The sequence below is a fragment of the Pelobates fuscus genome, chromosome 8 (assembly GCF_036172605.1).
Source record: "Pelobates fuscus isolate aPelFus1 chromosome 8, aPelFus1.pri, whole genome shotgun sequence".
Classification (NCBI taxonomy): domain Eukaryota; kingdom Metazoa; phylum Chordata; class Amphibia; order Anura; family Pelobatidae; genus Pelobates; species Pelobates fuscus.
The window spans coordinates 50178695-50195067 of NC_086324.1; the positions used below are offsets into that span (position 1 = coordinate 50178695).

Consider the following 16373-nt stretch of genomic DNA (forward strand, 5'->3'; position numbering starts at 1 on the left):
GGAGCTGGCAAGTCTAAAAAGATTTTACAAGCTGCTGAACTGAGAACCTTGATTTACTTATAAGGTTCATAGGATACTTCATTAAAAAATAAATTTTACACTCACTGGCTTCTACTTAGGTGACAGATCTGCTATTCTACTTCAGCGACTTAAACCGTAAAGCTAAAACAATGTGTGATACTTGTCATTCCAGAGAGGTACTTACTTGGTAAAACGGATTTCCAAGTGCGAGGTCAAATACTCCCTCGGGGTAAATGTGTGCTCCCAAACCACCATATTTGGTGCATAGTTGATTGAGAAACAGAGCTCTGAAAGTGCAGTGTGCAATTTATCCAAGCTAATGAAAAGAAATAAAAACATTTAGGACAAGAAAAAAAAAACAAAATACTTTAATCAGGATCTGATCAAAAAATTGCCATACCTTTATATTGTTGCTGTGCCAAAACAATGCTGAATTTGAAAAAAAAAAATTAAAAATCTGACTTTTTTTATGAATAAGAAATGATTTTGCTGCTAAATTGTGCTGCAGGAAAACTGGTAGATATGACAAGCAAAGTGTCAACTTTTGAAACGCATGCAACAGAGATCAGGAATTCAAATGCATAACACAAGCTTTTTTTTTTTTTCTTGATATATGTATTCAGCTAAACAGATATTGTCAAGTCATGTTATATTATAGTTCAACAAGAGATACACTGGGGTGCCTAAAGCCACCGCAAAGTAAGCCATGAATAAGACTTCAAGGCTGTAAATTAAAAATGCTATTTTCACTTGAAATACAAACTACACATCAATTTAGGGCTAAGACTTCAAATAAACATGTCAAATTTAGGTGCTGCTGAAGGTATATATGAATAGAAAAAAATAAAAAATTAAAATAGGTGTGCCTTGAATTTTTTTTTTTTTTTTTTCTTTCATTGAAGCCTACGTCCAAAATTCATTGAAATCCACTTTAATATAGCAGTTTGAATTCAGAATGAAAAGCGTCATCAGCCTCACAACCGGATTACTTGATTACAGAATTCAGACCCAAACTTATAAACGCAGGACGTATACAACTAAGGTTATATACTAAAGTGTGTTATATATTAAAGGGACACTATAGTCACCAAAACAACGTTAGCCTAATGAAGCAGTTTTACTGTATAGATCATGTCCCTGCAGTCTCACTGCTCAATTCTCTGCCATTTAGGAGCTAAATTATTTTCCTTATGAACCCTAGTCACACCTCCCTGCATGTGACTTGCACAGCTTCCTAAGCACTTCCTGTAAAGAGTCATCTAAAGTTTATCCTTCCTTTATTGCAAGTTCTTATCTCCTGCTATGTTAATAGCTTGCTAGACCCTGCAAGAGCCTCCTGTATGTGATTAAAGTTCAATTTACAGAGAAAGATACAATTGTTTAAGGTAAATTACATCTGATTGAAAGTGAAACAAGTTTAATCAGTGTCAGAGTCAGGGGAGGTGTGGCAAGGGCTGCATGAACAGAAACAACGTGATTTAACTCCTAAATGGCAATGAATTGAGCAGTGAAACCTGAGAAGCATGATCTATACACTAAAACTGCTTCATTAAGCTAAAGTTGTTTAGGTGACTATAGTGTTCCTTTAAAGCCAACTTGGATTTTCGGCCTAAACCTTGAAATTCAGTTTGGAAAAAAATTAATTCCAAACATTTCACACTTAAGTGAACAACCATCTGATCCAATAGTAAAACCTAGTTTCAATAACCTCCTTACTGTGCATGCGTTCATGGACAGTTCACTGCTTTTCAGACTACTAAACCGCAGGGCTACGTATAAACTGACAGAAAACATGGAATGGCTGCTATCAGTTTATTGAGCAATTCCAATCCTCCTGAGTGACGATTGGAGATAAACTCTTCCTCTAATAATCCCCTGAACAGGAAAAGATGGGATAAGATCAGTTCCCATAGACCAGAAAGATATGCTCCTGACTCACTAAGCAGTGCACAGAGGGTCATTTAAATAAGAAACTTATTTTGTATATTTATTCTTTTGCCAATGTTTTTAATTCTTGAAATAAACTTCATGTGACACCAATGTTTCATCCAATATTTTTTTTCACCCTGTTTAACTAAAATTCCCTTCTGATTTACCTAAGGCACAGATATGGGGCTGTATTTTATGGGCCATGAGAACCTCGTTTTTGGTCAAAGTATTTGAAAATGCTTGGATAAAGAAAAACTAGGGGAAAACAAATACCGGTGTCATAAACAAATACCAAAATGAGTTGCAGTAATTACAGTAGTTGGATTGCCCCTTTAACAGCTGAATTTTGCAAAATATATTTGCTATGAATTTTAATAAATGTGCAACATTTAGGGATGTGTTTAAAGGTAAAGCTGAATTACAATGGCCATGTCAGGTGTCCTTTAAGAAATATTTTTTAAAACGGCTTTGTTGCCCCCTTTTGCTTTCAATCCAAAAAACGTGTTAAATGTCATCAAGTGCTATTTGTACATAGCCTGTAAGTATGCATTGTCACTTGATATGCCTAGTCTCCTAAAGAATTTCATTAAAAAAAAAAAAATATATATTTATTATGTGTGGCTTCAAGCATAAATGTCTAATATTGGACACAATGAATGATTTTATTTCATCAGCATTCATCAAACACTCACTAAGGGATGCAGTGTACTGCCATTATTAACTGCTACCATAAAAATAGTAGTCTGTGATGGACCATGAAAAATTAGACTTTTAGCTTGTTACTGAAATATATTTCAGTGCATTCAGCAGATAAACCAGAGACATTAAACAGAACTATGGAAAATGAAGAAAAAAAAAAAAAAATACTACTTTATCAGTTTCAAAAGATTTAAAGGGACACTATAGGCAACCGAACCACTTAATCTCATTTTAGTGATCTGGGTGCAGTGTCCCTGTCCCAATAACCCTGCAGCTGAAAACATTGCAGTTTTAGAGAAACTGGAATGTATTCACTGCAGGGTTAAGACTGCCTCTAGTGGTTGTCTGTCTACCAGACAGCCACTAGAATCACTTCCTGCAGTTTCACTAAGTTTAACTCCATGAAACGACTTTGGATGTCCTCATGCTTTGCATGAGGATGTCCATTGTCTACTAAATCCACAGAGGAAAAAGTTATTTCAATGCTTTCCTAGGCATAATGTATGCGCATTTGGTTACCCCTCATGATGACGTCAGAGAAGGTGGAGATGAAGCCGGCTCCGAGACTAAGTGGTAAATAAGATTTTTTTGTTTGTTTGTTTAAACCCTTTGATAGCCAGGGGTTATTAAAACAAAGGTTTCAAGCAAGAACTAAATCTCATAGAAGACGCAAACGGCATACAACATCAAATCTTTACTAGAAAATGGCACAAAATGTTTCGCTGAGATCACAAAGGTTTCTAAAAGTAAGCTTAAACACATTTCGATTTGTATCATACCTAGGTATCCACTGATAGAACAGAACATTAGGACAACGTTAATCCATACACAATATGGGAACAGAAATCTTACTTTGTTACCACAAGCCTATTCTTTCTCATGCTCTCCACTCCAGGCTTTTCCCGCTCAGGTTCTCCCTTCTTTCCAGTCTGCTTTTTTGACTTTTTATTAACAGCTTGACTGATCGTTTTGGCACAGTGCTTCGGCAACAACTGCAGGAGAAGAAAAATATCATGACAGCCCTTGTTTAGCAGGGCATCTGATTTGCCCTGCACATTCTTATCCCATTTTAGGAACAATTATCAGAAAAAAATAAAATAAATAAATTCAAAAATGAGAGAAATCTGGAATTACCTGGTCACTAAGTGTACACTGTTCCGTGCAGATATCTGTGATAAGATTTCGAGCTTGTTTTGCCATTTCATCTAAAAACATATTACATAGCGAGAGACTTCGATCTCCAATGTGATGTCGCTGTGAACAAAAATAAACACATACTTCAGCTTTCAGTGTGGTTACGGTGGAAAGATCTTACCCTTGCATCTCTGCCTAATCTGCAATAGTTTTGCAGCAAAACCACTTTGAGATATTTAACCCCTTAAAGACCAAATTTCTGGAATAAAAGGGATTCCTGACATGTCACGTGTCCTTAAGGGGTTAAAAACAAACACTTTAAGAAAGCAACATTAAAGCCTTCCATGTTCTAATACAAGATTGTCCATATTTCACATGCAGAGTTTCCAAGCTCAAACTGTCTTTAGGACTTTTAGGCACTTTCCCAGGGGCATGCATGAAAGACCAACTATTCCCTTTGATCAGACCCGTGTGAGTACGCACAGAACGGTTTAATACAGGTAGATGTAATTCTGATTGCCATTCTAATACTTCAAATAGAGAAGAAATGCTTTTTGTAACAGCCCGGTGATAATATAAAAAAATTCACATAAGTGGGTGCAACTTTGATGCATGGACTCCCACTACTGCGCCAGATGTCCACATAGAGAATGCATTCACACAACATACCTCCTCGGGACAAAGCTCATGAGTGCAGCTCATAAAATGAGTGCAAATTAGTGGGAATGAGATTGAGTATCTTGACTGGGAAGGCAGCTCCAAACACTGTTGAAACATCTTCTCAAATGCTCGACTGTAAAAGCTATGGAAAGAAAAACAATGATACACATGATGTACATTATGTGGAGGGAGATGAAATCAAAATCGAGGGAACTAAGACTTGGAAATTACCACCAGCTTCATTGAAAACTACCTTTGGCCTAAAGTTTACAGAATTAAGATAATGTACAAATGAGTATACGGTGGCCTCTCAGAAGTTATGTAGCAGAAATATTATGATTTAATTTTGTGATTTTTGCTATATTTATCATTGCTAAAGAAAAAAAAAATCCTCAAATCTTCAAACCTTAATAAAGAAGTTAACATGTGCTATGAACAGAACAACACTCACATTTAACCTTTCAGTGCCAGAATATGTTGTGGTTTTCACCTAACTCAGATGAATGAGGCTATTTATGTTTTACTACCGTGAATAGTGATGGAATTCCATTATTAGATCAAAGACCTTTAATGTTTATACTCTATTTTTAGAGCATCTGTTACCTTCTGGGGTCTTCTCATAATTTTTTGCAGAGATCCCAGATTGTGACATTCCTGGATAGTGTACAGCGGCCTAGGAGAGTAGTGCAGGTGTGTTATACTTACCTAATGCGGTCCCCCCTGCAGGTGGGGTCATCTTCAGCATCTGGCGCCAGGAGCTCACACCAGTGCTGTACTCTTGCACATGAAAGAGTACAACACTGAAGTCTATGGAGGATCCCACTGCAGCCTCCACAGATATTATCGTGCAAATAGTGAGATAATGCCTTATTTCATTGGCTGTGGGGAATGTCAAAACTTGGCAGCGCACCACCACCTTTTGTCAAGTATTGTCACGCTGAAGATGTACTATAAGACCAAGTTATCCCTATTATTTCTTATATCTTAACCGCATTGCAAGTTGGATGAAATTCCAACAGTCTTTATATGAGCATTTTATCTTTATGTAATGCTCAAATTCTCTGAACAGCAAGACAAGCAACCCACATTGGTGATGGATAAATTAGTCACCATTTAGTAATGTGTCAGGATCTACAAATGGTCATAAACCTACACTTCAATACATTTCCTAGAGAAATTGTCCAGACCCTCAAATGTTCCAATAGGAACCATTCAGTATACTGAAGCCCTCTATACTTAAAGGGACAGTCTGTTTACCGTGTGGTTCTACAGTCATATTTACTGTGGTGTTAATCTTTAAAGCTGCCACTATTCAATAAATGTCCTGATAAGAGGGTGGACAAAGTAGTTGGGAGTGATAAAGTTGTTAAAGCCAATAAATGTTCAACTATTGTGTTTCAATAAAATACAGATGTAGAAATGCTCACCAGAAAATCGAGAGATCTGACGTTTCCACTAGCATTTCCACTAAGGAATCCACCATTTTAGTATGGAATATTATAGTGTTCATCATCTTCCCAAGTTCCCTATGGTCAGCTAGACTCAGTGAAGCTTTGGAAACACTGGTATAGGCCTATAGCAATGACACAGAAAAAAAGCAATGAGCATTGCAAAAACAAATACAATATAAATATATATCCAGCACATAGTCACAAAAGTTCCATAGACAAATATTGGACGTACAATGGGTTGCACTAAAGTTCAGTGCTTAGTGACTTTAAACAAGACACAACCACACTCTAGTGCAGTGGAAACGTGTTCTCTGGAGTAATGACTGTTTTACTATATGGCAGTCTAGTAAGAGAACCTGGGTGTGGCAGATGCCAAGAGAATATGGCCTGAATGCACAGTGTCTTCTGTACATTTTGGTGGAGAAGAAATAATGGTTTAGGCATGTTTTTTAATGTTTTGGCTGGCCTTGTTTCCACTGAATGGTCACCTTAATGCTACAGTATATACAGACATATACATATATAGGGTGCTTCCAACTTTGTGGCCCAGTTTGGGAATGTCCGTTTCGTATTTGAGCATGACAGTGCCATTGTGCACAAAGCAAGATCCATGAAGACATTGTCTGATGAGTTTGGAGTGGCCAATACAAATATACTCTCTTTATAGCTATAGATCGATATCGTAATATTACACACACATATACACATACCCACATTTGTATTTGTAGCATAATCTCCCTTTTTATCAATGCCTTAAAAAAATCCTATAATGCAATGGGCTGCCACAGTAAAACGTTATTCAAGACTTTCTGTAACCAACAGAGCAGCCGTGATATTTGAATCTCATAGGATTAAAGTACCATTGTTCTAAACATAAAGCAAAGAGTCTCAAGAAAGAAGGGGTATAAAAAAAACCCTAAAAGAAAAACAGCTTAAAAAGACGTTTGGCAGAAACTTCTGATGAAAATTCCAAAGCTTAAGAGCCCAAGTATTTCATTTTGAGCAGTTAGGAATCTGTTAAAATACTCTGTGCAGATTTCCATGACTCAATGCTAGTGGGATGTTCGAGTTTGTCAGCACATCTTTTGAAGCATGGTTTTACCATTATTTCAAAACAAAGGCAAACTACCCAAATATCTTGAGGTTTATTTTTTCCCCTCCTTGAAAGAAGGCTGAGAAAAGACAGCTTGTGTTTTTTTGCCTTGAAACTATAATGCATTTTGTTGAGCAGCCTTGTAGATTTGAAGCCAAAAATAATACAAGCAGAAGCCATTCTGCACTCATCAAAGCATTCTCAGGTCCGAACAGACAAAGTGCTATTCAGCTACTGTTGCACAGATGTTTGTATAATTCTTACATTCAGATTTCAGCCAACAGATCTCCGATTCCATATCTGGCTGGCTTTCTAAAGTCTTGCTTGTAAAACAAAGTGTTGCGCTATATAAATAAATAAATAGAATCAATATCTTACCTGACAATTGCATTTCATGGTAAGAGCCCATCATGAGTGGTGGCATTTGGGATAAAGGCTCTCTGAACCAGATGAGGTAGGAACACCCATAATGCAACACTTCAGCACACTCCCTCCCCCCCCCCCCCCCCCCCTCTAGACCCTCCAAAGGTATTCCCAATTTTACATATTGTCAAGTATAGGAGGAGCAAAAGCAGTTAAAAACAGTAAGCTGAGTAGGGTATCTAAAGGACAAACAAGGCACGAGCAGCCAATAAAGGGCAAGCATTCACTATTCAGAAGAAAATCAGTCGGGTACATTTTGTTTACTCCCCCCTCTGGATGGTGATAGACCATCACATATGGGATTGTATACTTGTATACAGAGGGCTTAAAATGTAAAGTCCTTCGCTACCAGCCAGAGTTTAAAAATTACTCGCCATTGCAAAACTGGATAACCCATCTAATACTCCAGGGGTGAATGTCTACTCCCCAGGACTAAATTTTCACTCACCATTGGCTATACTTGGTACATTTGAGCATGTGGCCATCTCAACACCTTGGGTTGGGAGTGACTGTGACTAAGCAAACAACCACAAACACCTTACTGACAAAAGCAATGGTAACGGTCCAGGGGAGGTTTGATAGCCAAGAAATGCACTTTCTGGATGATGGACTTCAGGCCAAAAGACACAAATGATGACTGACGCCTTTTAAACCAAACCGGATCCAAAAAAATTTACAAACAAGGAAGAACACTTTCTAAAGGGCCTAAAGGCCTTACATAGTACTCGAGGAATTTAGTAACATCCAGATAATTCAACACTCTTTCCTATTCATTCATAGAAGGAAGACAAGATGAGAGGACATCAATATCCTGATTCACATTAGTGGAGAAAACCAACTTTAGCAAAAAGCAATAATAAGTATTCAGGACTGCATGGAAAAAACAGTAGAGGGGATTGCAATGGAGCTGAAATGCCTTCCTGGCAGAGGCACCTTCCACAACAACAACTGAAAACCAGATTAATGCATAGTTCAAAGATGGACATACTGCACCACCTTGAGCACCACACTCAGACTACAAGCAGGAGTTGCAGGCCACAACACTGGTTTGACCCATACTAGAGCCTGCACAATGGTCTGGACGTGGAGTAAACATACAGTCGAAGAGCACCATCGGAACCAAAAATCTGATCCTTTAAGGTACTTGGGACCACTTATCCAAGCAAACCAGAAGGAACTCCGAAACATGAGAAAGTTTAAGACTTCCAGCTGTAACCATAGAAACACCACATGTGTTTATGGAAAATGTGACTGGTAACAGACTTGGAAGCTTGAAGCAAGGTCTCAAAGGTTCACTAGGGGAACCTTGTGAAAACCCCATCACGACTCCAACATTTTAAGTATTGTGTTCAATCTTGTGTTCAATTGTTTAATGGCACAGTTTTTGAAAAGCACAGTTCTAAAGACCAGATTGTGATGACAATAAGGTTTGCGGTTTATTCTGAAATGGTTAAATATACAGTCATTATATCACATGTACAATGCACTAAAGTACGAACAATGCAAGTGTATTCATAACTGAATATAACTCATTTTAAAGACAATCACAGCAATATTTAGAACCATCCCTAAATAGGAAAAAATTACCTGCAACCGAAACCAATCCAATCTCATTCCTCTGAAGTCAAAAACCTCACCATCTTCCACTGAAAACAAAGCACAGACATTTAAATGAAGATTTGGCGCTGGGACACAGACTTTAGGGTTTAACTGTTCGAGAATGATTTAACTCTTTAAAATAAGCTAGCTCCAAGGACCTCCTGGCACAGTAACTTCATTTTGATGAAGTTGTTATGCTGCCCGGAGTGTTCTTTTAACCCCGCAATGTAAAAATGGCAGGGTTAAAAATGGCAGGGTTAAGGAGACAGGGACACTGCACCCAGATCACTTCAATAAAACAAAGTTGTCTGGGTGCTTTAGTGTCCCTTTAATGTATGCCAACACATAACTAATCTATGTAAAGCCTTCTAGATAAGGGTCTTATATATGCATTGTAAAATAAAACACAGGCATTTAACCAATGGAGGATCCAGCCTTCATTGCTTCAACACTCAAACTCCATCATACATGAGTTAAGGGATAGCAAATATAAATCTTGCAAAACCCTATTCCTTGCAGGTGTAATTGTGACAGCAAAAGACAACTGATAAATTTATAAGTTTTCAACTGTTAAATACAATTATACGTTGGCACAAATTAAAAAAAATAATATATATACATAAAAACCAAATCACATTAAATTTATTTTAAAAAATATAAAATGCAATAAACTCCACCATTATTATGGCAAAATCTTAATATTCTCAGAACTTCCCTTTAGGTCTTTAACAGTATGAAATAAGAAATGGGGCACAAAAGTATCTACAGAGATAGAAAAAGTTGAGAAGAAAAAAGTATAGCGCTAAACTATAGACTGCAAATTTAGAACTAATAATACAATCTACAGTAACACTATGGGAATTTTGCTTTTTCTTTCAGTATATCTCTGTAGATATTTTGTATACGCCATTCTGCAGGGACCTTGTCAGACTGTATGTGAATATAAAGAGAACAAGAGAGATTGAGACAGGCCCACAGAACAAACTTTACCTCAAGTTTGAGGACAATTGTGAGAACGTTTGGATTGATAAGCTCAGCTCTTGAAGAATCAAGCCTTCAAAGCATATCAGATACCCAAAAATCAATCCCAAGTCATAATAAGGATGGCATACGTCACCAATAGATTAAAAGTGTCTGTGAATGGAGGAGACGTATGAAAAGGCCAGGTGGAAGATCCAACAGAGCAAACAACCCTCTGGACTAAAAGCAAAGTCATGGAGAGATTTATGTGATGCCTATTCAATTGCCAGAGGAGGAAAATTGGATAGGTTGCATCACTTTCCATCAACTCTATACTATCCTGCTGGGGACCTGTTCATGGAAACCTTGACGTTCTTATGATGACCAAAATGGACAATATTTTTCTGGGATGCAGGGTAAAAATGAACTTCCATTCTACTATCCAGAGCTAAAGGTTAATCTTCAGTGGAAGCAGCTCCTACTGGGTGATCTCTGGGAATTGGAAGGGTATCATTTGCACTTTTCCGACATTTGAGCTGATTGGCATTAGATGGCTAGGTTTCTACAGTCTGTACAGCAAACATACATAAAATATTGGTGCTTATCTTTGGAGTTTAGTATAGCCCCTGTAAAAAAGATGCTGCTTTCAAATAGTACTGATGATCGTCAAAGGTAATGAGGTGTATTGAGCACTTATCAAGGGTGTGTTTCCAATATGCCAATTAATTTTAGAAGAGTGAAAATTCTGAGCTCTGCTGTGACGCATGGACTACTCTTAAAGCCCAGACTGGTGGAGCATACAGTCCAGGTACAAAGTAATTGAAACTCTCACACAGTTATCAAGATGCAAGGCACTTTGATTAAGAAAAGAGCAAAGATGAACCAGAGGTGAGCTTCACAAATTAATAATACTGATCCAGAAGACGTGGTTACAATTGGTTCTCCACCACTGAATGTAAGGAAGAAATGGTTTAACACTGAAGGCAGAAAAATGCAAACTGATATGTTAATTTCTCACCCTGTTTTACGCTCAGAGAGGTCATAGTGTTCACAAAAGAGGACATGATGATAGACTCATCTTCTGGGCAGACAGAGAGATTCTAGAAAGACATAATATTGAAAAATGACTATTTCCTCAAGGAAAATGCAATCTTCCCTGTCATTTATAATTATAAAACAAGAAAATTAGAACCTATGCATTATATATATTGCTTACATCTGTAAAGCGTCTTAAATAAGTCCCCAAACTCAAGAGGACAGCTTATTCCATACACTAATTATCTTCTATATCTGCAGTAACAGACTTTTTCAGGCTGGGAGGAGTTTGATTTTTATCCTAAACACAATATTAGAGCTCCCTCTAGTGTACTTCATCAAATTTTGGAAAGAAAGAAAGAAAGAAAAAAAAAAAAAAAAAAGAAAAATTACTGGGTTCCAAGACTGTAAAAAAACAATGCAGAAAGTGGCATACACATGGCAGCACAATCCCAAAAGCACCATAAGATAATTGCAGAAATTACAATTTTGGCACTGGCACTAAATGGTTAAATAAAAGTACATTGGACTCAAAGACTGGGATAAATGACTAATTAAAGGATAAGCCAGCATAAGGTGTCTTAAAACATTTGGAGAGCTAAAGGTTTCCTACCCCTGACAGACTCATCAAGACATATCAATATATCTCTTGATGAGTGTTTGTAACATATTGCCAAAGCATTTTAAGGCTTCTGCCCTACGATTTTGGTGTGTGGTCTTCATCAATTTGTTCTACAGGTTGCTCTTTTCCCAAAATAAATCTGAAACTGCTGTACATCTTTAAATCTCAGAGATAACAAATCAATAGGATAAAGGAACCTCTAAACAACTAAAATAAATGTTTTCTATGAGGTTTTCAGAGTATTTATCTAGAATCCAAGATTTACCTGAACAAGTTCATTCAGAACTACTGCATCAAAGCCAGACAAATACTGTACATAGTATCTCTGCATCACTGGTCCGTATTTTCGTACATGTGCTCGTAGTTCTTCCATGTAAAATATAAGTTCTGCAATGTGCCTTTACAAAAAAAAGAAGTCAAGAGAGTAATATATGAGATAAGTTATCCTAATGGGAAAAGTATTTGATAAAAGGCTATTTATACATTGAACATGATAGTCTTTGTTTCAGATATTTCCCTGTCTGGCCATTTGTAATAATCACTGCACTAAATGCTATGGTCTCTGTTCCCCTTTTATTGGATGACTTAGGAGAAACGTTTAACAGACAAATAAGGAAAGGATCAATCTGGGCAGTAGTAAGGCTTGTTACAATTATGTTATACAGCTCTCATTTTACAAAGTCACAGCAATGTCAACAGAATGACCGGGGATATTTTTGGTGATCGCTACCAAATCAAACATATTCAACATTTAATTAATAGAAAGTTACAGTTTACATGTTATAATATTTTTAATGTGCCATGATCTGATTATCCTACAGGAGCCTGCAGCACTAAATTACTCCATGTCTGTTAATACAATTACAACTGGACAGATTTAAAATCACAAATATTAATGTATGCATTTGCCAAGTTCACTGTAAAGATACACATTGCATTTTACAAAATAACAGTCTTTTGGTCATTAAACGTTCCTTTTAAATAACCATAACTATAAGACACTAAAAAGAAGTGTTAACTTCTTAAATGGTGTCCACCAGGTGTCGCGTCCTGCTTACAATAAAGTCTCAATAAGAGAAGTTCTCAGTCTGGCCTATACTTGGTGCTATCGGGCTTAACTCACTGTCCAAAAGCCATCAGCCAACGAGCAAGCCTAGCACGTTATGGAGTACTGAAATGGACACGGTGCTTGGAGTGTTCCTTTAATTGGGTTACTCCAAGTATCATAAACACTACAGCTTGCTGTAGTGGTTATGATGCAAGGAGCATCGTGGTCCAGTTTCCAGGTAAGGGGGCAAACCATTTTGCAACAGTTTGCATTGTAATCTGGGTCCCAGCTGGGCGCAAAAGGTACTCCCTGCTCCAATGAGACACACACACACATAGCTATTGCAGCCATTACTGGCTGCGCACATCAGCTGACCTCTCAGCCAATTATTCAATTAGAAAATAGAAATATGCACAGAATTGATATTAGCCAGCCAAGAACCATTATTCCAGTCCAATGACACTGCCAGAGGTGTACCTGGCAGCAGAGGGGTTTACCTCCACATGAGCAATGTTCAAAAGCAAAGCGCTGCACTTACAGACTTTAATCACTGAAGTGGTCATGGTGCTTTGAGTAACTTTCTAAATTTAAACATTTGCAGCTCAAATCCCAACATACAGTCATGTGGCCAGATGCTTTCCAATATGTGAAAACTCATCTGATAAACATGGCTCTTCATTCATGATAAAAAGCAGCTAGACTCTTAAGACTGCCACTAAGGATAATTTTATAATTCCAGCTTGGAGTTAAATTTATTAACATTTTACATATTTTCACCCAGAGAAAGAAAGTTTAACATACTTATCCATGAAATCATCCGCAACCTTTTTTGGGATGTTATCAGCGTGACGGAGCAACCAAATAATTTCATCGCGGGCAAACGATAATGCCATGAACACGAAAAGAGCCTAAAAAGAAACGTAGAGATTATTTTTCAGCTGAAAGTCACATCATCTGTGTGCAGATTCTTCATTATTGGACACCACTCAGGCATTGGCACAGAGTTTTATTTTATCTGGCAACTGATATGTTTTTATGGTGAAAAAGTGTTCTAACTAGGGGTGTAGCAGATTAATCCATGTCGACTTTCAGTTTTTCCTAAAGCCTCTTTATTCTGCTTCCAGTTATACAGATCATGTACTAACAAATGTTTCCTTGTGGAAGTTATATGAATGGTAAGCCTTTGATTGTTGAAAAATGGCATCCGTTATGTAGAAGAATAGGAATCCAAAGAGCCCCCATTTCCAAAGCCTGCGTGGTGCTATTAGGACTATTATTTGAACATCCATGTTTCACCAGAAGAATCCAATTGTTTTAGACATAAAAGCCAGGTAGTACATAGTAACGAGCTTTATATGCCTTGTTAATCACATCATTGATTTGATTAATAATCACAAAACAACATTCTTGAGGTTTTAATTTTTGTATTGCCTTGTGTGCGCAGTGTTTGTATTTAGGACAGAAAAGTGAGTGAGTCTCCACTACAATCTACTGCACCACAAAAATACATTTAACTTTGTAAAAACAAATTAACTAGGAATTTTTGGTTATATATTGCATATTAAAGTTTTACACATCAGGGAACACACTCTTGCATAGGCTGTGTTTCTACTGTAATTTGCTATGCTGTGGACACCCAAAACACTGCAGTAAAAATTCATAGACTTTCTCTACAAACACCACATTAATATAAACATATTTAAAAGATAGCCGTTCCCAAATTTTATGGAAGTAATGCATTACAAATACTACACCTATTCACTATGACATGAGGATTTACTAGAGGTAGATAATTGTGGGAGTGGTAGATCATCAAGTGGGAGACTTGGATATATGCAAAACATTTTGTCCAGGCCATCTACACACATGGTAGAGTACATATTTATAAAATACCATTACAGATAGATAAATAATCTTGCTTTTATATATTTATGAATACAGTTCATCAGATGACTACAGAGAGTAATATGCATTACTACTCTATTTATATATAACTGTGGGAACAAGGAAAATATATTTATACAATATATAATTGATTAGACAAAATGTTTGCTATCTTTTTCACACATAACTTGGTTCACTGTTCTTTATTTTTTTTTTTGCATTATGCAGTCTTTATGCTTGAAAATGCAAAAAATTAATTAAAAAAAAAATAAGATTTTTTTTCGCAACACATAATATGCATGTATCCAATATACAACATTTCGTGTGACATGTAAATGAAATCCCATATGTTAATAGCCGGTGTGCTAACTTCCCAGGACAAAAAGGGGTAAACAAGCTCTAATGTAGCTGTTGTGCAATAACTACATAAAAACAAAAATAAAAGAACATGGCATGGCCAAACATATATGGACCTCCCTACTAATTATTTAGTTCAGGTGTTTGGGCTCCTTAATGCATTATATTTGAGACATTTGGCTGCTTCTAACTCTGTGGGAACTGTTTGAAGAAGACCTTATTCTGTACCAGCACAACTGTGTCCCTGTGCACAAACTGAGGTCAATATAGACATTTTCTGACAATTTTGGTGTGGAAGAACTTGAGTGGCCTGCACAGAACTAACTGCAACCTCACAAATTAACACCTTTGGGATAAACTAGAATGCTGACTGCATTGCAGACCTTCTCATCCAACATAAGTGCCTGTCCACAGATATGTGCCAATTTTCCCTTGAATATGCGCAAATTCCCACAGACACAATCCCAATTTTTGTAGAAAGCTTCCCAGAAGAGTGGCAGCCAGGCCCGGACTGGCCATCGGGCATACCGGGCAAATGCCCGGTGGGCCGCGATGGCCGTGGGGCCGAGGCCGGCAGGGGAGATCACAGGATCTCCCCTGCCAGCCCCAGCAGGGCCAGCGCGCCGGCCCTGCTCTGAGCCTCCATGGGCCGGTGGGGAGATCAAAGATCTCCCTCACCGGCCCAGAGACACTGACAGGCGGCCGTCGGCTGTGGGGTGTGAGGGAGACAGCAGAGAGGACCGGCGGAGCTCAATCCAGCAGCTCCGCCGGGTCCTCTCGCGAGGTCTGAGCGTTGCCGCGGCAACGCTCAGATCTCGCGAGAGTGAACTCTAGCCGGCAGGTTAGAGTTCACTCTCACCACTGGACCACCAGGGAAGGAAGCTGCAGAAAGGATCCCCCCCAGGCAGAACGGCTCCCCCCTCCCATGCTAAAGGTAAGAAGGGAGGGGGGGGATATAACTTTTTTTTTTTTGTTAATTATTAATAATATATTTAAATTAAAAAAATAATTAATTATTAATATATTTAAATTAAAATATTTAAATAAAAAAAAATCACACCAACAGCCCCCCCAGACACACACAGCCCCCCCCCCAGACACACACAGCCCCCCCCCCAGACACACACAGCCCCCCCCCCCAGACACACACAGCCACCCCCCCCCCCAGACACACACAGCCACCCCCCCCCCCAGACACACACAGCACCCCCCCCCCAGACACACACAGCACCCCCCCCCCAGACACACACAGCACCCCCCCCCAGACACACACAGCACCCCCCCCCCCAGACACACACAGCACCCCCCCCAGACACACACAGCACCCCCCCCAGACACACACAGCCCCCCCCCAGACACACACAGCACCCCCCCCAGACACACACAGCCCCCCCCAGACACACACAGCCCCCCCCCAGACACACACAGCCCCCCCCCCAGACACACACAGCCCCCCCC

General features: G+C 38.5%; 1 protein-coding gene across 4 annotated transcripts in view; it reads right to left on the reverse strand.

The window, feature by feature from the left end:
- Positions 1-16373, reverse strand: part of NCKAP1 (NCK associated protein 1) — a 69583-nt gene that overhangs the window by 14337 nt on the left and 38873 nt on the right. For all 4 annotated transcript variants that reach the window (XM_063429803.1, XM_063429802.1, XM_063429801.1 and 1 more), the window contains 9 exons: positions 13476-13582; positions 11892-12024; positions 10988-11069; positions 8998-9056; positions 5871-6016; positions 4453-4585; positions 3784-3903; positions 3502-3641; positions 206-337 (listed from right to left, as the gene is read on the reverse strand). In XM_063429803.1, coding sequence (XP_063285873.1) covers positions 206-337; positions 3502-3641; positions 3784-3903; positions 4453-4585; positions 5871-6016; positions 8998-9056; positions 10988-11069; positions 11892-12024; positions 13476-13582 — 1052 coding nt within the window. The remainder of the gene's footprint in view (positions 1-205; positions 338-3501; positions 3642-3783; positions 3904-4452; positions 4586-5870; positions 6017-8997; positions 9057-10987; positions 11070-11891; positions 12025-13475; positions 13583-16373) is intronic.